This window comes from Rhinatrema bivittatum, chromosome 6 (genome assembly GCF_901001135.1).
Source record: "Rhinatrema bivittatum chromosome 6, aRhiBiv1.1, whole genome shotgun sequence".
Taxonomy (NCBI): domain Eukaryota; kingdom Metazoa; phylum Chordata; class Amphibia; order Gymnophiona; family Rhinatrematidae; genus Rhinatrema; species Rhinatrema bivittatum.
In genome coordinates this window covers 349,949,402-349,969,475 of record NC_042620.1, presented here as the reverse complement: position 1 = coordinate 349,969,475, position 20,074 = coordinate 349,949,402, and the positions used below count along the sequence as shown (strand labels likewise).

At 44.9% G+C, this 20,074-nt stretch overlaps 1 protein-coding gene across 3 annotated transcripts in view; it reads left to right on the top strand.

Annotated features, from left to right (window-relative positions):
• HTATSF1 (HIV-1 Tat specific factor 1) overlaps positions 1-20,074 on the top strand; it is a 227,408-nt gene that overhangs the window by 43,757 nt on the left and 163,577 nt on the right. For all 3 annotated transcript variants that reach the window (XM_029607811.1, XM_029607810.1, XM_029607813.1), the window contains exon 2: positions 18,330-18,543. In XM_029607811.1, coding sequence (XP_029463671.1) covers positions 18,330-18,543 — 214 coding nt within the window. The remainder of the gene's footprint in view (positions 1-18,329; positions 18,544-20,074) is intronic.

Below are 20,074 nucleotides of genomic sequence, written 5' to 3'. Positions count from 1 at the left end.
CCTTCAAGACCTTAAGATACATCATGTTTTCATATGCAGTTTCGGACCCCTGGCGATTATTGCGACCTACAGAGCGTGATTATACGTTTTTTTCTGCTCCACACTCTTCTTATTCTCATATAGACTTTTTTCTAGCTTCCAATTGTCTGATACCTCGGATTCTCTCAGCCACTATAGCTCCTATTCTGATCTCAGATCATGCTGCAATCACTCTGAAATGCCAATTCTACTATTACCCAGGATCGACGGTGGCGATTTAATGCTTCATTACTTTTAGATTCACAATTTCTCGACTCTTTACGCCAAAAAATTGTCGACTATTTCGAATTCAATTTCACTCCGGACATTTTGGCTGCTTCTTTGTGAGCGGCCTTCAAAGCCACGATTCGAGGAGACATCATCAGTTATGCTGCATATAAGAGAAAACAACAAAAGAAGTCTTTGGATGTATTACATCAGGAAGTGGAAGTTTTAGAGAAAGCACATATTGCTTCCCCTTCCAAATCCAACTTGGACGCGTTGCTTAAAGTTAAATTCCTTTATAATCAGCAATTTAGTTCCTCTGTCTAACTACATGTATTTAATTCCAAAGCAATGTACTATGCTGCTAATAACAAGTGTGGTCATCTTCTAGCTTCATATTTAAAACGGAAACAGGAAAAGAAACGGATTGTCAAGATTATGTCTCCTTCCAAGCAAGTTCTCACTGCAGATGAAGATATTCTTCAAGCATTCTGAGACTTTTATGCTTCTCTATACCAGTCAGAAGTTGATTCTCAAGATCAGGAGACTCATTCTTTCTTTTCAAAAATCTCATATCCCACACTTACATCTGAACAAGCCTCTTCACTGGACAAACCGATAAAGAACATAAGAAAATGCCATACTGGGTCAGACCAAGGGTCCATCAAGCCCAGCATCCTGGGCTTGATGGACCCTTGGTCCTACATCATGCTATTTCTTCTCTCTCTCTAGGGAAGGCCCCAGGTCCAGATGGCCTATCCATGGAATTTTATCAAGCATTTAAGGAGGATCTGGTGCCTCATTTACATCACTATTTTACAGCCGCTTCTTCACATTCCGAATTATTCTCTACGTTTTCAGAAGCATGTATAGTGGTTCTGCCCAAACCTGGGAGAGATGCAATGGTTATTGGTAACTACGGGCCAATCTCCTTGTTAAATTTGGATTATAAAATTTTTGCCAAAATATTAGCCACCAGGTTATCCTCTCTTATGTTTTCCCTAATCCATCCTGACCAATCGGTTTCATAAAAGGCCGATTAATAGCCAACAACACCCAGCTTTTTTTTTCATGTATAACTCCAGTGGTGGCTGTCTCATTAGATGCAGAAAAGGCCTTTGACCGTATTGAATGGTTCTTCCTTTTTTCCACACTACATAACTTTGGATTTGGTCAAATATTTACATCTTGGATTAGATTATTATATCACTCACCAACAGCCTACCTATACCTTAACGGTCTTATATCCCCCTATGTTTTCCTTGCACAGTGGCACTCGGCAAGGCTGCCCTCTATCACCCCTGTTATTTAATCTGGCGTTAGAACCACTACTCAATGCCGTTTGATCCCCCGACTGACCAGGCTGAGGGCTCCCGCATGGCCGGCGCAGACCCATCGGGGTCCCGGAGCCCTCCTCGACCTGCGAGACCTCCCAGCCGAACGAACTAACCACGCGGAGACAGACCGCCCCTGCCGCATCATCATCTGGGGCTGCAGGCGAGTTAAAGCCCTGCCTCTCTGCCGGCATCGCGCGCTGAAGGTGCGCGACTAAGGGGCCTGCCTTTAGTGCGCCCCTTTGTTGCTCCCCTTTTCTCCCCTCCCCCTCTCCCCCACTTCTGACCTCAAATTCTGCCTGCCGCACCACTGTACCACCTTCAATTTTTTCCCAATATTCCTAGTCGAAATCACCATTTGTTCTGTTTACGCTACCTCTACTCCATCACCTAAAGCTCTCTGAGCCATTCATTTCTCACTCAGAGCTAAGCTTAATCCCCCCCACGGGGACTAGTATGCGCTTAACTTCTCAGTACTCCTCCTCTAACGCCAACTGCTCAGCACTGTATTCCAATACTGTATCAAATTCTGCTATGTCTTATTGTTAGAATTGTACTGTATTATTTTATCAGCTGCTGTATCCGCTCCCGGTACCATCGCTCTGTAATATAGCTATCAGATGTTTATTTTCTGTTCTGTACCAATCCCACAAGTCAACTTCAATCCGCTGCTCACCCATCCCGCCTCTTCCCTCTCCACCCCTTTTCTCCACGCCCCCATACTCCCACCCCACTCCTACTTCTTTCCCTATACCCCGTATACACCCTCCCCATACCCAGACCACCACCTCTTCGCCTTGCTAACCCACAAGCACAGCGCAAATCCCTCCTCCCCATCCTTATCTCCCCATCCTTATCTCCCCTTTAACTCAACTCCTTGGCCTCAGCACCATAACCCTCATGCTATTTAATGCTCACTCCCTTACCAAAAAAACCCACATTCTAGATGACCTCATTCACGATTATAAACCGGAAATCTGTGCTGTTACGGAGACCTGGCTCAAGGACACCGACACTGTTATCCTGAACCAGCTCCCTACATTATCCCATGATATCTTCTCCATCCCCAGACCAAAAAAGAAAGGAGGTGGCATCTTCCTTATCTCTTAAACAAAAACAAAAAAACAAAAAAAAAAACCCTCGAACTCAGGCCCATGAATATCAACCCCCCACCTAAACTGGAAGTCGGTCTATTTAAATCTACCAACCTCCAAATCTGCCTCATCTGTGCCCCCCCTGGTCTCCTGGAACAAAACCCCTCCCCCCTCATCGAACTCATATCCAACAATATAAACACTGAAAAACCGGCCATACTACTGGGAGACTTCAACCTCCATGTAGACTCCATCCCCTCTCACCGTCCTGTGAAACCTTCCTCACTGCCCTGCAGGCCCTAGGCTTCACCCAAACCATTTCAGCCCCCACACACAAAGCAGGGCATACCCTGGACCTCATTTTCACCAACTCCTGTATCCAGACCCTATCGCCCCCTACCTGTATCCCTGTACCGTGGTCTGACCACGCCCTTATTGAGACCCCTATTACCCTTAGTACCACTAACCTCTGCAATCACTTACAAAATAACATCTCCTTCTCCTACCGCAAAACCTGCAATACTGAGGAGCTCACCTCTGCTCTCTCCGAATCCATGAACAACCTTGACTGCTCCTCTCCTGACACTGCACTCAGCTCTTGGGTCAGCATCACTCAAGACATAGCCAATAAGATGTGCCCCATCATCACCCGTAAGCAATGCACCTCTCCCTCCGATAACAAACCTTGGTACACAATGGAACTTCACCAAATGACGCACAACCTTAGACTCGAAGAAAGAGCTTGGTGCAAAGACCCTATCCCACAGCACTCCACCTCCTACAAATCCTACCTACACACCTACCGCCTTGCCATTCAAAATGCCAAACGGGACTACTACGGCTCCAAAATCCATCAGTACACCTTCAACCCTAAAGCCCTTTTCTCCTATGTCGCAACCCTCACCAATCCCTCCACCCCCATCATCGCTGAGGAAGAAACTAGCACGAAATGCGAAGAACTTGCTTGTTTCTTCCACAATAAAATAGCTAACATACTCCTGTTTCCACAGGCAGCTACCCACAACCCCCCTCCCTGAAAAAATATTCACTTGACTCCATTGACCTCACCTCATCTAAAGAAATTGAGGCAATCCTCAAAAAATCTAAGCCTGCAGCCCACCCATCTGACACTATACCCACGAAAACGCTACTCTCCATCCCTACTACTATTGCTCAACCCCTAGCAGATATTACATTCTTCTCTTTTAATAGTTTTCCTGTATACTTGTGTTAATGTATTCTGCCTTGAGGCGACTGTTTTAATGTATTTCCGCCCTGGAGGCGACTGTTCAGTTGCTTGTAAACCGGTGCGATATGTATTCTTTACAGGAACATCGGTATATAAAAATTAAAAATAAATAAATAAATAAATTATTAAGTGCTCCCTGTCCACTGGCGCAATCCCGGATCCTCTCAAACATGCTGTAGTCAAACCTCTCCTAAAGAAGCCCTCTCTTGACCCCAAAGACCTCTCCAACTATCGTCTTATCTCCAATCTCCCTCTCATTTCAAAAATTATGGAGAAGGTAGTAAACACCCAGCTCATGGAATACCTTGACGACAATAACATACTCCACTCCTCTCAGTTTGGCTTTCGCAAAATTCTAAGCACTGAAACCCTCCTACTATCTCTCACGGACTTCCTCCTCACTGGCCTTGACCAAGGTCATAATTTCCTCATCACTTTCCTCGACATTTCAGCAGCTTTCGACACGATAAGCCATGATCTGCTCATCTCCCGCCTAATTGACATCGGCATTTCTGGCACTGCCCTCCTGTGGTTCAGATCCTACCTTACTAACAGACGCTTCTCTGTAAAACTTGGCCCCTCAGAATCCTCCCTTTTCACCCTATCGCAAGGAGTACCCCAAGGCTCCTCCCTCTCCTCCACCCTATTTAACATATACCCCCTCCCCCTCTGCCATCATCTATCTGATCTCGGTCTCAGATTCTACATCTATGCAGATGATGTCCAAATCATCATCCCTATCCGTGAATCTCTAACTGCCACCCTTTCCTTCTGGGAGAAATGCCTTGCCTCTATTAACACCTTACTCACCTCCCTTCAACTCGCCCTCAATTCTACTAAAATAGAGCTCCTCCTCATTCATAACCAGCAGACCCTTAAGCTGACCGCTTCTAATGACCCCTCGTCCACCTCTCTCAGCTCACAAGCCTTTGTACGAAACCTAGGCGTTCTAATTGACCCTCATCTGAGCCTCAAGATCCACATTAACTCCGTCATAAAAGGAGGTTTTTATAAGCTCATGGTCATAAAAAAGCTCAAGCCCCTCCTCCATACTCATGATCTCAAAACTGTTATCCAAGCTACCTTAACATCTAAGTTGGATTACTGCAATTCTTTGTATCTTGGCCTCCCCTTCTCCACCATCACACCTCTCCAGATACTTCAAAATGCGACAGCAAGGATAATCAGTAACGCACGTAAATCAGACCATATAACCCCCATCCTCAAAGACCTACACTGGCTCCCCATCTCCTCCCGCATCTGTTCAAAACCCTCACCATCATACATAAAGCTATCTACAATCATAACTCTCTATGGCTCAATGAACCTCTCCAACCTGCTCAATCCGCCCGCCCCACCAGAATGAACCTCAAATGCACCCTACAAGTCCCCACACTTAACAAAGCCCGTCTCTCAGCAACAAGGGCCCGTGCCTACTCTATTGCGGGCTCCACTCTATGGAATTCTCTTCCTCCCAACCTCCGTCTGGAGCCATGCCCATTTAAATTCCGAAAATCGCTAAAAACCTGGCTTTTTCACCATGCCTTTCCAGATTAACTCTTTTGACACCACAGTCCTGCCCCCCCCCCCCCCATCCCTAGCCTACTCAATCTAGTAATCTTGTAACCCTGTTAAACCCTATATAATCAGTGTAAAATAACCCTGTAGTCCAAGTAATCTTATCAGTTCCATTTGTAAATTTGTAAATCAAGTAATCTTGTATAATCTGTATCTTCCCATTCTTGTTAATCATGTTACCTCGTTCTTGTTTCTCTCCTTCATTTAGTTTGTCAGGTTTCGCTGTTATGGAACCTTCTTTCAGTTGTCCTCCCCCCCATCCCTTGTTAATTGTTCTTTCCACCTTTTGTTATTATGTAAACCGATATGATGTGTACTTTAATGTCTGTATAAAAAAGCTGTTAAATAAATAAATAAAATAATATAAGACAGACCCCCTGGAATAGAAGGAGTGCAGATTGGCTCTGAAATGTTTAAACTCTCTGCTTATGCAGACTATGTGCTGTTGTTTATAAGTAATCCTGATTCGTCTCTTCCTAATCTTTTAGGACTAATTGCAACATATTCAAGTATTTCTGGGTACAAAATTAACTGGAATAAAATGGAGTTATTACCATTGAATTACAGGGGCTCATTAGTAGCCCTTACCCATCTAGTGATACAGAAAGTCCCAAGGGGTCTTAAATATTTAGGTGTTACATTTTACACAGACATACATCGTACCATTAGTGCTACTGAATCTCATATCTTACAAATGTTATGGATTCTTCACCTCCAATGGTCCCTGCTACACCTTACGTGGTGGGGTTGACTGGACACCATAAAAATGGTAATAGCTCCTAAGATTACTTATTTTCTTTCTATGATACCGATTTTTTTCTCTAAAGATTTCTATAAACATGTGGATCATATGTTAATGCAATTCTTATGGCAGCGGAAAGCTCCGCGCATAGCGCTGTCCAAGTTGAAAGACGTGAAGCTTCAGGGGGGAGTAAACTTTCCTGATTTTTTTACTCCTACCATCAAGCGTTTATACTTCAACAAGCCTACCACCACTACCCTTTTGACAATAACTCTCATGGAGTACCTCACTGGTTAGCAGCAGAGGCTAATCTGGTAGCCCCTTTTCCACTTTCCTGTTTTCCGGGGATGAGATTATTAACTCATTACTCTTCCAATTTTGTATTACAGTCCCTTCATAGGGCAATGGCAGAATTCGATTCTATTCGCCCCCCAGGCACCTTCCTCTGGCAAACCTCCAGTATGGCACACTACCCGGATAAAAACTGGACCCCATCCTCTTAATTGGCTGGCATTGCAACGGAAAGATATTTGGCACCTTGCTTCTATCATGACAGGCAATGTGCTACATTCCTTTTCAGAGATGCAGCACGCATTTGGCCTACCCACGTCTCAATTTTTCCCTTGGTTCCAGTTAAGAAACATCACACTCTCCAAGGGTTTCTCTGTCTTTCAACTGGACATGCTACCTTACCTTATGCACGTATTTCAGAATTACGGGCATAAAAGACATTTAGCATCCCGCCTTTACAAATTAATGAGAGATAATCGTATTCGTCCACCTCATGGTACCGCGAAAGGAGCCTGGGTGACTGATTTACGGGCCGATACAGTACAGTGCGCTCCAATAGAGCGCACTGTTAACCCTCAATTGGACGCACATTTTCGACGCGCTAGCGCTACCCCTTATTCAGTAAGGGGTCGAAAACACGCGTCCAAACCCCCCCCCCCCCCGTAACCTAATAGGGCCATCAACATGCATTTGCATTGGCCCTATTAGGTATTCCCGCGCGATTCAGAAAGGAAAACGTGCAACTTTCAGAAATTAGCGCCTACCCAAAGGTAGGCGCTAATTTCTTCGGGCACCGGGAAAGTGCACAGAAAAGCAGTAAAAACTGCTTTTCTGTGCACCCTCCGACTTAATATTATGGCTGTCAGCGGGCTCGAGAACCGACGCCGGCAAAATTGAACGTCGGCTGTCAAACCCGCTGACAGCCGACGTCAAAAAAGAGGTGGTAGCGCCTCTTTTTACTGCAGGGCCTAATTTGCATACTGAATCGCACGCACAGCGCCCGCTCTCCCGCGGACTTTACTGTATCGGCCTGTTAGTTTGAATACCCACTGAACAAATGTGGAAGCACTTATGGCTTATCTCTACCCGCATATCGCTATCCTCTAGTCTTGCTCAAACCTCATATTTTATCCTGCATAGAGCTATTTGGACCCCTTGGAAACTGCATCGTGCTGGTCTCCTTTCATCTCATAATTGTTGGTCGTGTAGCTCCCCTCAAGCGACCCTCAAGCATATGTTATTCCTTTGCCCTTATGTTAATACTTATTGGCACCAGGTATAGGTAACAATCTCGGCCATTTTGAAAGTCCCCATTCTGCCCAGCTATGATTTAGTGATCTTACGGGGAACGGATGCCACATTAAATTTATCTCTCCCGCATAAAAAACTGTTAGACTTTCTTATCAATGTAGCACTTCACAATATTATGTCCAACTGGAAGCGCAGTGATCTGCTATCTCATCACCTTTGGTGGAACTCAGTTTGCTTATATTCGGGTCGATACAGTAAGGACGTGTTAGAGTGCGGCAGTGCTGGGCGCACCCTCGTTTGCCGCACGCACAGTTCTGATCACATACCGCTCGATACTCTATTTAAATGGCATGCAAATGCAAGCCGCGTCTGCGAAGCGTTAGGGGAAGCGTTAGGCTCGCGCAACCGATTTTACTGTATAGGCGCTTAATACAGCGTCTATACAGTATCCTGGGTGCGCTGGTACCTGTCATTTCAAATGACATTTGAAATGACAGGCACCAGGAAGTGGATCCCAACTTTAACCCATGAAAACCTAAAAACCTAAAATCCCCTCCTCCCGAAGCGGCTCGACATGTGCCAACTTACCTTTTGTTGTTTTTCAGCCCTTTCAGCCTTCTCTGCCGTCCTCTCTGCCGTCCTCCGGAGGGGTGTCAGCCAGCGGCGAAAGCGGCTTGCAGTGGTGTCACCCCCCCCCCTCCGGTCCTGGTTCTCCTGGCTCTCGATGATGTTCTAGCAGGTCCTCCAGCTCGACTTCTGGCTGACAGCTACCCCCTCCTCCCCCCCCCCCCCAAGACTGCTGAGTTACGGCCTTGAAACCGAAGCGAAGCGTACTTTCCTGGACATCGTCGGCGTAGAGGTAGTACGTTAATTTTAAGTTAGTGAGTAACTGGCATAGAGGAAGCAGGTAGATGTTGAAGAGGGTGGGTGAGAGGGATGATCCCTGGGGGACTCCCAGGTTAGATCTGATAGGGTGTGATTCCTTACTGTTGATCCTGACCTTGAAGAATCTGTTGTCTAGGAAAGATTTGAACCAGTTGAAGGCCACTCCCTTGATGCCGATGTCTGACAGACGCTCTAGAAGGATGGAATGGTTCACAGTGTCGAATGCCGCAGACAGGTCTAGTAGCGCAAGGAGATAAGATAGGTTTTTTCCAGGTTTAGGAGGATGGAATCCGAAAGAGAGGTTAGGAGGGATTCGGTGTTTAGCGTTTTGCGGAATCCAAACTGGAATGGGGAAAGGATGTTGTTCTCCTCCAGGTAGTCGGAAAGTTGTTTGTTTACTATTTTTTCCATAATTTTAGCGATCAGAGGCAAGTTCGCTATGGGTCTGAAGTTTGCCGGGTGCGTAGACTGAAGGTTGGGTTTTTTTAGAAGGGGTTTAAGAGTTGCGAGTTTTAGTTGGTCTGGAACCCAGCCTTGTGCCAGGGAGCAATTAATATCTGCTATAGGCTTTGAAATGGTGTTCAGAATGGAGAGTAGAAGGTTGGAGGGTATTGGGTCAGACGGATGTGAGGACAGTTTGAGCTTCTTCAGAATGTTTTCAATTTCAAGAGATGACGTGGATTCTAAAGATTTAGAATGGAATTACGTTTTGGAGATTTTATGAGAAGCGGAGGGGCTCCAGGGTGGGAGGCAGTGATTGGCTTGATGAGGTTGACTATTTTTTTCTCGACGTAGATGGCCAGCTCTGAGGCTTTACTGAGAGCTAGGTCATCTGCTATGGTGGGAGAGGATGGTTTGGTGAGTGATGAAACATAGGAAAACAAGGCTTTGGAGTCGAAGATGAAATGATGGATTTTTTTAGTGAAGAACTCTTTCTTAGATCTGAGAATGGCATTCCTATAGGCATTTAGAAGGGATTTGTAAGTCCCTAGAGTAGAGGGGGATGGGTTCTTGCGCCAGCTGTGTTCTTTGCTTCGTAAGTCTTGCTTGAGGGCCTTTAGTTCCGGGGTGAACCATGGTTTTCTGTTGTCCTGTGCTGGGTGTAGAGTTTTTGTGATTGTTGGACAGGATTGTTCTGCAACTTTGCTTGTAATATTGAACCAGGAGGTAGTCGCTGTGTTGGCGTCCGTGAGATCGAGTTGGGCTAGATCCTTGGAGAGCAGCGTGCTAAGGTGGTCTGTGGAACAGGGTTTCCTGAACTGGATTGTGGTTTTTGGGGAGGTGATTTGCAGCATTGTGGAAAGGATCTGATGGTCTGACCAGGGGACTGGCACGCATGTCGGGCTGGTAAATGAAGAGATGCCCTTGTTTATGAAATGAGGTCCAATGTGTGGCCTGCTTTGTGCGTGGGGCTGTTGACAATTTGTCTCAGACCCATGTGGCTGAGTGCGGTGAGAAGAATTTCGCAGTTGGGGGATTGCGGCGAAGCGTCCACATATAGATTGAAATCTCCCATCAGGATGGTAGGTTTGTCAGTGTTGAAGTGTTTGGCGATGAATTCTATCACGGGGGAGGGGTCCGAGTCAAGTTTTCCTGGAGGTGCGTAGATGAGGCCGAGTTGAAGATGATCAGATTTGAAAAGGGCTAGTTTAAGATTGTTAGTAACGGTTGATAGCTGCAGTGAGAGGCCTGAGCCCTTTTTTTCTGCTAGAAGAAGCCCCCCTCCTCTTTTTTTGAGTCTGGGGATTGAGAGAAAGTCGTATAGTTGAGTGGGGAGCTGATTCAGTAATACCGTGTCTGTAGGTTTCAACCAGGTTTCTGTGACTGCACAGATGTCAGGTTTAACGTCTGCCAGCTAATCGTTGAAAATATGAATTTTTTTGGTGATTGATTGGGCATTGAATAGGGTTAGTGTGAAAAGAGAGAGTCCGAGGATTTGTGTGACTGGTGAAATCATAATTGGGATTAGTCTTTAGTCTATGTATATGTATATATCTATCTATCTATATCTATATCTACATCTATGTATTTTTCCCATAGACACAGAATGGGAGAAAAATCAGGCCTTTTGTTTGTTCTTGTACACTTTCAGGGCTGACTTAAAGATATATTAAAAAAAAATAAATTTTTTTAACTCTCCCATTTTCCACACCTGCGATCTTTGATTTCCAGTCACCCTGAAATTGTCATGGATTGGAGGAGGGCTGCACAAACTTTATCTTCTCTCTCTCTCTCTCGCATACACTTTCCGACACATTCATTCTCACACACTCCCTCTCTCATATACAGACCCATACTCTCTCATACACTCCCTCTCTCTCTTCCTCACACACACATATATACACATGTGCACAGGCTCACTCACATACATACATATACAGGCTCTCACTCAAACAAATGCATGCAGGCTCTCACACACACATACATACACATACATGCGCACATGCTGAAACACAAACATGCACACAGACACTCACACAAATATGCACACATATACAGGCTTTTACACAAACATGCCCACGCTCTTACACACACATACATAACACCTCTCACACACAAACACACAGGCGCACGTGCACATAGGCTCATACGTGCACACAGGCTTTTGCAACAGCACATGTACAGGCACAAGGCTTGTGCACACGGGCTTTCGCACATATACACACAGATGCACTCAGCGTTCACACACATACATATAGGCATACAGCTTTTGCATGTGCACACAGGCTTTTGTACATAAGTGCACTCGCACACATGCATGCACATATACACATACAGGTGTACGCAGGCGCATGGACTCTCGTACACACATGCACTCGCACCTACACACAGGCTTTCATGCATACATAATCAGGGCCGGGGTGAGGGGAGCTCATTTGTGGTCCCTTCCACCGTTTCTCTTTGTGCCATGGTGGATTGGCTCCAAAGTGAGCCAGCCTGCCTCCTCAGTTTTTTGGGTTGTGGTGAGATGGGCTCCACTGCAGCCCCACCTGCATCCTCTGCTCTTTGGCCACGGTGAAGCAGGGGGGAGGGAAGGGAGTCCACTGTGGCATAGGAGGAATCTAGTCACGGCACACTGGTTGAGAATCTCTGCAGTAGGGAAATGCACCCAGGGATTAAAAGAGCAGCAGCAGTGCTAGAGTCTTTCTTTTTGTCATGACCTCTCTTCTCAGCTGTTCCATTCACAATTTTTTTTAAATCTGAATAAGTGGAGGAAGTGACGTCACGCTCCATGCACGCAGCCTAAACCTTAGGCTCCGTGCCCCGCGGTCCCTGCAAAGCCGGCAATTAGTGACGGGAGCCTCGAAAAAACAACATAATTAGCTTACTGACAATCGGAAGTTGGGCTGCAGCATCTTATAATGACAGCCAAGAAAAAAATACCGGACCTGCGGCGTTTCTCATATCTGCAGGAGCCGGAGGAGGAAGCCACCAAAATGGCGTCTGAGGTGGAGGTAGAGGAAACGGAGGGGGCTGTGCATGCGGCGCGGGAACGGGACTGTGACTGCCCTTCCAGGGCTGAGATGCGCGGGTGGTTTGTGGAACTGCGGCAAGACTTAAAAAATTACAAAATGGAGGTGACTGAGATGATTGCAGATCTCAGAGAGGAGACTGCAGAGCAGGGGAGGCGCCTGGAAGAGCTGGATGTGCGTTTGGATACGCAGGGGGAGAGCTGGCTGCAACTTAAGAAAGATCAGGAAAATCTACAGCTACAATCCCAAGCCCTGGTGGACAAACTAGAGGATATAGAAAATAGAAGTCGACGCTCGAACATCCGCATACGGGGAGTGCCAGAGACGGAGGAATATAGTGACTGCATGGCTGTTGTGGAGCGGCTCTCCAATTTCTTTTTGGATCAGGATGCCACGACCAGCGAGGAAGAAAGACCTACGGTGCAGATAGACAGAGCGCATAGATCGCTGGGGCCTAAGCTGGCTAACAGACCTCGGGATATAGTGGTCTGCTATCATCAATTTGCACAGAAGGATCGAATCTTCATGATTGCCAGGAAGCAGCGCTCGTGGCAATGGGAGGGCCACGAGATCGGGGTCTTTGCGGATTTAGCAGCACTGACACTGAAGAAGAGACAGGAGTTTCGATGCGTCACTACTAAGCTTATAGCAGCTAATGTACGGTATCGCTGGCTTTTTCCTGGGGGCATCTCCTTTCAACTACAGGGGGTGACCCATAGAGCTATTACTGTCTCTGAAGCGGCAGGGATCCTGAGAGACAACGGCATGCCAGTAGATTTGCCAACTACGGAGGTTCGTACAGCGCATCCTGTGAAGCCAGCTACCTACCTGCCTACCCGGTGGCAGAGGGTCCAGAACGGGAAGAGGAGGTTGCAGCGAAGCTCCGCGGGACGAGATCGGATAGAGCCGCCAGCTTGAAGCTCCTCCGGAGTGAAGACGGATTGCAGTTGGACACTTCAAGATCGGTTTTGTTATGCACTGTCGTTGGATTTCTACAGTGAAACTTTCTTGTTATAAAGGTTCCCGGTTCCGTTCTAAAGTTCAGGTTGGAACTGCTAGCTGGCATTTAATGTGACATTTTGATATTCGACCGCAGGGGCGGAGGTGGGGGTGACTATGCTTCCTCCTGATTTAATTCTTGGGATGAGGGCTTTATCCCTGGCAACTGGAGTTGGGGGGGGGGGGGGGGGAAATGTCTTTACACACACTGCTTCTTTGTTGTGGGGGGCAGGGGGGCATGCAGGGGCCGGTCCTGGCAGTTACAGCACACCGTCGCAGGATCTACGTCTTTGGAGGCTTGATTTTTGGGGCTTTAAAATGGTATACTATCTTCATGAATGGCTCGACAGGTTGGAGAGGGCGATCAGAATCACTTGGACTGTGCTGTCCGGGTATGGGATGGAGAGGTGGGTGTATAGATGGCGACGCTTAAGTTTCTATCCCTGAATGTAAAGGGACTTAACACACCCCGCAAGAGACAGCTACTATTTAAGGAATTAGGGCGCCTTCACACAGATGTGATATTCTTACAGGAGACACATCTTAGAAAACACCATCAGCGATTGCTAAAGTCTAACAAATATCCACATCAATATTGGGCGGCGGCTACCCCCACTCTGAAATTCACAGGGGTAGGAATCCTGTTACACAAGGACGTGCCTTTTGAATTCCTCCTATCTAGGTCGGACCCAGAGGGGAGATACGTAGTGGTTAAGGTACGAGTGGGTGGGGAAATATTTTCCTTAGTTTCGATTTATGGACCCACGGTGCATAAAGATACCTTTTATACACCTGAATGAAACCCTATCCGCTGTTTTGGAAGGCCAGACGGTGATAGGCGGGGATTTTAATATCACGGTGAATCCTAGATTGGACACGTCTAAGGGCCAGAGTACAGATCCCAAATCGGCTAGAATAGCATTGAAAACCTTCATTCAGGAACAGGGGCTGGTGGATATATGGAGGCATAGAAATCCAACTGATAGAAACTACACCTTTTATTCGACACCTCACGAGAGCTACTCCAGATTGGATATGATTCTGAGTTCTAGAGCCACCTATAATAGGGTGGATGGGGCAGACATAGAACCTATAGTGTGGTCAGATCATGCCCCCATCTGGGTATCCATACGCCTCTGCGATGAGGATAAGGGTCATAGATTCTGGAGGTTTAACGATTCCATCCTTCATGATGAGCAGTTTGTTTCCCAAATCCAAGAGGAGATAGGGGATTACTTAACTATTAATGACAATGGGGAGGTGAATGCGATCACTGTTTGGGAATGCTTAAAGGCGGTCCTTAGGGGGCGTTTTATAGCACGGGCGGCTTTCCTCAAGAAAAAGAGGGAACAAACACGGGCTACACTCGTTCTTCAACTTAAAGGGATGGAACGCCTCCATAAGGGTTCGGGTCCTCGACGAGTGTCTTATTCACAGATTGCCACCCTTAAGAGTCAAATAGCAGCTATCGACAATGCGACCCTGGCTCATCAATTGGAGTTTATGCAACAAAAATATTTTGAAGGGGGCAATAAGGCGGGGAGGCTGTTAGCTCATGCACTCAAGAAGAGACAGGCTCAATCGATCATAACTAAGGTCAAGCTGGAGAATGGTTCCATGGTAGGGGACAACAAAGCTATTAGACAACGGTTTTTACAATTCTATGCCGAACTATATGCACAGGACGATACTATCAATTCAGAGGGTATTTTGGGGTATCTGGCCTCGGTTCCTTTACCGGAATTAACGGCCGCACAACAATTTATACTGGATAAGGAGGTTTCCGAGATTGAAATTTTAGCCGCTATTAAAGCTTTAAAATTAGGGAAATCACCGGGACTTGACGGTTATACGGGGCGCTTTTATAAGGTTTTCGCACAACAATTGGCGCCCATCTTGGTCAATTATTATAAGGCGTTGCGGCATGAGGGGGTTCTTTCCTCGGCAGCTAACACTGCGGGGATTACGGTGCTACTTAAGCCAGGGCGCGATCCCACACTTTGTAGTTCCTACCGGCCCATTTCTTTAATTTAATTTGGATCTCAAAATATTGGCTAAAATCCTGGCCATCAGACTGAATGGTTTTATAGCAGACTTGATCCATCCCGATCAGGCGGGATTTATCCCAGGGCGGCAGGCCAGTGATAATATCCAAAAGATCATGGATGCTATATGGTGGGTGAAAAAGCAGGGCTCTGCGGCTCTGGCGTTATCTGTCGACGCAGAGAAAGCCTTTGACAGGGTCCACTGGCCCTATCTTTTTTCTGTATTGCGGAAAATGAAATTTGGGGAACCTTTTCTGCGGTGGATAGAGCAATTTTATACGCAGCCTTGTGCTCGTATTAAAGTTAATGGCGGCTATACGGCTGCTTTCTCGGTAAGGAGAGGTACGCGACAGGGTTGTCCGTTGTCCCCCCTATTATTTGCTATTTTCCTTGAACCGTTGGCTATTAAGATACGGGGTACCGCTCATATTAAAGGGGTAGATGTGGGCCAGCTATCAGCCAAAATGTCTCTCTATGCTGACGATATTCTGTTTACTATCACTGACCCGGAGTCATCACTACCTCCTTTGATTGATGAGATGGAAGCCTTTGGACGGGTATCAGGTTTTCGGATGAATTGGGATAAATCCGAGATTCTGAATATTAATGTGGAGCCCTCATTGGCGACCAAGCTCCGCAGACAGTATAAATTCAAGTGGGCACAACAAAAAATAAAATACTTGGGTATATATTTAAGTGTAGACGTGAATATGTTTCAATTAAATTATGAGGCGTTATGGGCTCGAATATCTCTTGATCTGGAGGAGTGGAACAGATACCGGATCTCATGGCTGGGACGCATTGCGGCAGTTAAAATGATGGCGTTACCTAGGCTATTGTACTTATTCCAATCTCTACCTATTCCAGTACCGAAACAGTTTCTCCTTAAATGGCAAAATCGGATCTTGAAATATATATGGGGAGGTCGGAGACCGAGGGTTGCGAGGTCCACCCTATATCGGTTTAGGGGACAAGGAGGGTTGGGAGTTCCTCATCTGGAACGATATTATTTAGCGGCTAAGTTTAAACTGATTGTAGACTGGCATAGAACACAAGAAATAAAACCTTGGATACAACTTAGTCAGCAACTTTTAGCTGATATCCCCCTCACTAGCTTTATATGGCAACCATCCACCACATGGTGGCTGCGCCCGGGAGAGGTATTACCGCCCTCCATGAGACTTCTGTTGCAGGTATGGGAAGCTAATCGACACTTATTAGTGGGTACCAAGGCTTATCACCAGAGAACCTATTTATATGCGAATAGTACGTTCCCAGCTGGATTTACTAACCCAGCATTTAGGGAGTGGAGACAGAAGGGAATTCTTACTTGGAGTTCCTTATGGGGTGGAAGGGCTTTTTTACCCTTCTCAGAGTTGCAGACTAACTTTGGTTTATCATCGGCGGGTATCTTTCCATACCTACAATTGCGACACTTCGCACTAACTCATATGTTACCGGCTGTGTTTCTCCAAGGTAAATCAGCTTTTGAGGAATTGTGTGTACAAGCGGACAACGCTCCGCATTTGATGTCTCAGATTTATTCCTTATTGGGTACTCAGCTGTTCAGCAAAACAAAACAAATGCTGGCTTGGGAAACTGATCTCCAATACCCACTTACGCAGAAGGAATGGGAGGGGATTTTTGGGAGATTAGGTAAGGGGTTAATAGCGGCCTCCATGAGGGAAAATGCTGTTAAGTTATTATATCGCTGGCACTACTGTCCGGTACAATTACATAAGATGAAACGTTTACCCTCTGATATATGTTGGAGAGGGTGCCAGCAGAGGGGTGATTATTTGCACATGTGGTGGACCTGTCCGAGGATTGTCGATTACTGGCGAGAAGTTGAGGAGTGGCTAGGGAAGCTTTTCTCGGTGCCGATACGACTGACCTCGGGCCAGGCGCTTTTGGGGCAGGAGGCGTGGATACTGGGTGGCTATGACAATCGCCTGCTCTCCTTCATTTTAACTGCAGCTAGATTACATCTTGCACAATTGTGGAGGGCAGAGCACCTTCCCACGCTTCGGGGAGTACAAGACAAACTGCAAAAAATATATACCCTAGCTGAAATAACGGCGTTTATACACAAAACATATGGGACATTCCTACGAATATGGCGTAACTACAGGCGGTGGCAATTATCTACCTCGAATACCATAGTACAGGTGGCTATTTAGACTTTTGCTCCACAGAGAACTTTATGGGTCACAACGATGGAGTGGTGTGGGGACAGGGGGGATATCATGGTAAGGGGGGGGGGGGGGACGGAGGTGGGGGGAGGGGAGGGAACAGATCAGTAAAGAGACGCATAGCTGGTGTTAAAAAGTTTTATTGATTGTTTACTCTCGAGTACAACTTATAAAAGTCTGAATTGTATGTATGATTACACCTAATGTTGTCATTTTTCAAGCATTGCTCTGTTAATATATCATATATACAATAAAAATTTAAATTAAAAAAAAAAAAAAAAAATCTGAATAAGTATATAGAAGTTACAGGAAGAGCTTACGTATTAGTTTGGGAGAGTCTACTGACATGTCTCTTGCTGTACCAGGCTATACAAGTAAAAGACATCAGATCAAAAAGTTTTTACTCTTGCCTTCATCTGCTGGATTTTTCCTTTGCTTCCTGCTCCTGGTGTGATCCATGGTGCAGAATAGCTTAACAACTATGAATTACGGTATATAAGGCTGGGAATGTTGTCTAACTCTATAGGAATGTTAAATAATAGATTTCTAGCTCTACTTCAGTGGCAGGTAAATGAGGCTTCTTCAAGGACAGAGCTGGTACTATCTCCTGAAAGGATCCCTACATATAATCCACAAATAAACTCAGGGGTCCCACAACCACTGTATTAAAAGAATTGCGCCGGTATTTCTTATTGTATAAGAAATTGACACTGCATATTTGAATTTAGGTAGGTTCACATTAGCAACTTTTTTGTAATGGGAAGTACTGAATACATCACCTGGTGTTGAATTAGATCATTAGGGCAAGATGACTTCTCCAATGAATAAGGTTATATTGCCACTGAAAAGGTTGATTGGGAGCATTTTCCTCAAATCAATAGAATTGCTATCTTAAGTAACTTGGTGGTGTAGTAAGAGTTTACCTTATTTTGTTTCTTTGTTCTTTTTTTTAGGTATCCGATGACTTCCTGGCTATGTACCATGCAAACTATGGTGTTCCTGCAGATGAGGTGAATTCCTCCTCTGCTCCTGCTGCACAGGCAGCAAGTGAAGTGGCTGTGGCCTTTAAGGTGCCTGGAGAAGAGAAAAAGACTGCAGATAATAGTGCGCTGCCAGTGCATCAGGTGGAGCAGAAATCAAAAGCTGAAAAAAGAAAACTGGAGCCAGGTACAGGCCTCAACATCTTCAGATGCAAATTTGCTCCTATGCTTACAGGGCAAGGGAAAAAAAGCATTTGAAAAAATGTCTGATCATTTGTAATACATATTAACAAAAGATCTGTCCTTAAAATTCAATTATTTTTATTTATTTATTTGCTTTTATATACCGACATTCGTTGGGGTACATCACATCGGTTCACATTATAACAGGATAATAGCATGACGGAAGTCGTACCATTTTTACATTGTAACATTAAAACATGCGTAGGAACAGTTTAACAATGAAACATAGGTTAACAGTTTAACAGTGAAACATAGTGGAACGTAGGGACAGTATATGTACATAGTAACAATTGAGGAGAACTTTATACGTGGTGGGGTTTTTTTGGGGGGGTTTTTTTATGTCTTAATTATTATATAAGGTGAGTCAATTAGAATTATAGATTACAGGTTTGGTTTAGTAAGCAGAAGTATATGTTATATATGTGCGTGTGGATGTATATTTCTGTAGCCAATTCAAAACCCCAAAAATATTTCAGATGCAAGGACACAATAGTCAAAATATGTAAATATAACAAATTTTTGTATCTCTATTATTAAAGGAAGGAACGATATTAGAGCATGAGGTGTACAAGTTTTAATCCACTGCCTCTTGCCTATAATGGGCTTCCATCAGTATCAGTTGGTAATACACCTTGAATTCAAATTATGTACCATCACTCTTCCAATCACTTTGCTCAAAAATGTTTATTCAGAAATACAAAATCACTTATCAAAAAATCAATTAATAAAAAATCTTGTGATTATAACAATCCCTATGGCGACCGAAGGGACCATAATCCGTTCAGTTCAACTGTTCCACTAAAAATATACAGTCTGCCAACTCACTCTTTGGCAACATGATCGCATCAGTTTTACTTAGATTAAAGAGTCTACCAATTTAAATTTCATCGGTTTTACCCTGTGATAATCTCAACGATTCATCAACTTGCTAGTTCTCCACTTTAAATTTCATAGATCACTGGACTATATTCCACCGGTTCACCAAACCACATTTAACTTAATCATTGAAGTAGTTTTGCTTATCTAAAAATGTTTTAATGCTATACTTAGCTGAATACTGTAGTTGCATCGGCTTGTTTGCGTGAGAAACTCCACCAACTCAAATTCATCGATTCAATTCACCAACTCAACACGGCCATGTTTTAGCATATAAAAATACTTTCTTCAGGAGTTCATTAAAGTGTTATCTACACTAAAAACAAACATTCAAATTATTTGCATTCACCGAAAACACACAAAATAAAATAACCTAAAACACACACACAGATTCCACAATTTGAGAGGATGTTTAGCTCCAAATGGCAAATGTGCTCAAACCAAGCAGTTACTACTACTTATTTAAAAGGAACTAAATCCCCTATCGCAATAATTACCAGAAATGATGTCTGATCAGATGTCAATACAAAATGTGAACACTCACCCAAATGATTAACGTGCTCAATTTGGAACACTCCATTTTCCAGAAATGATGTCTA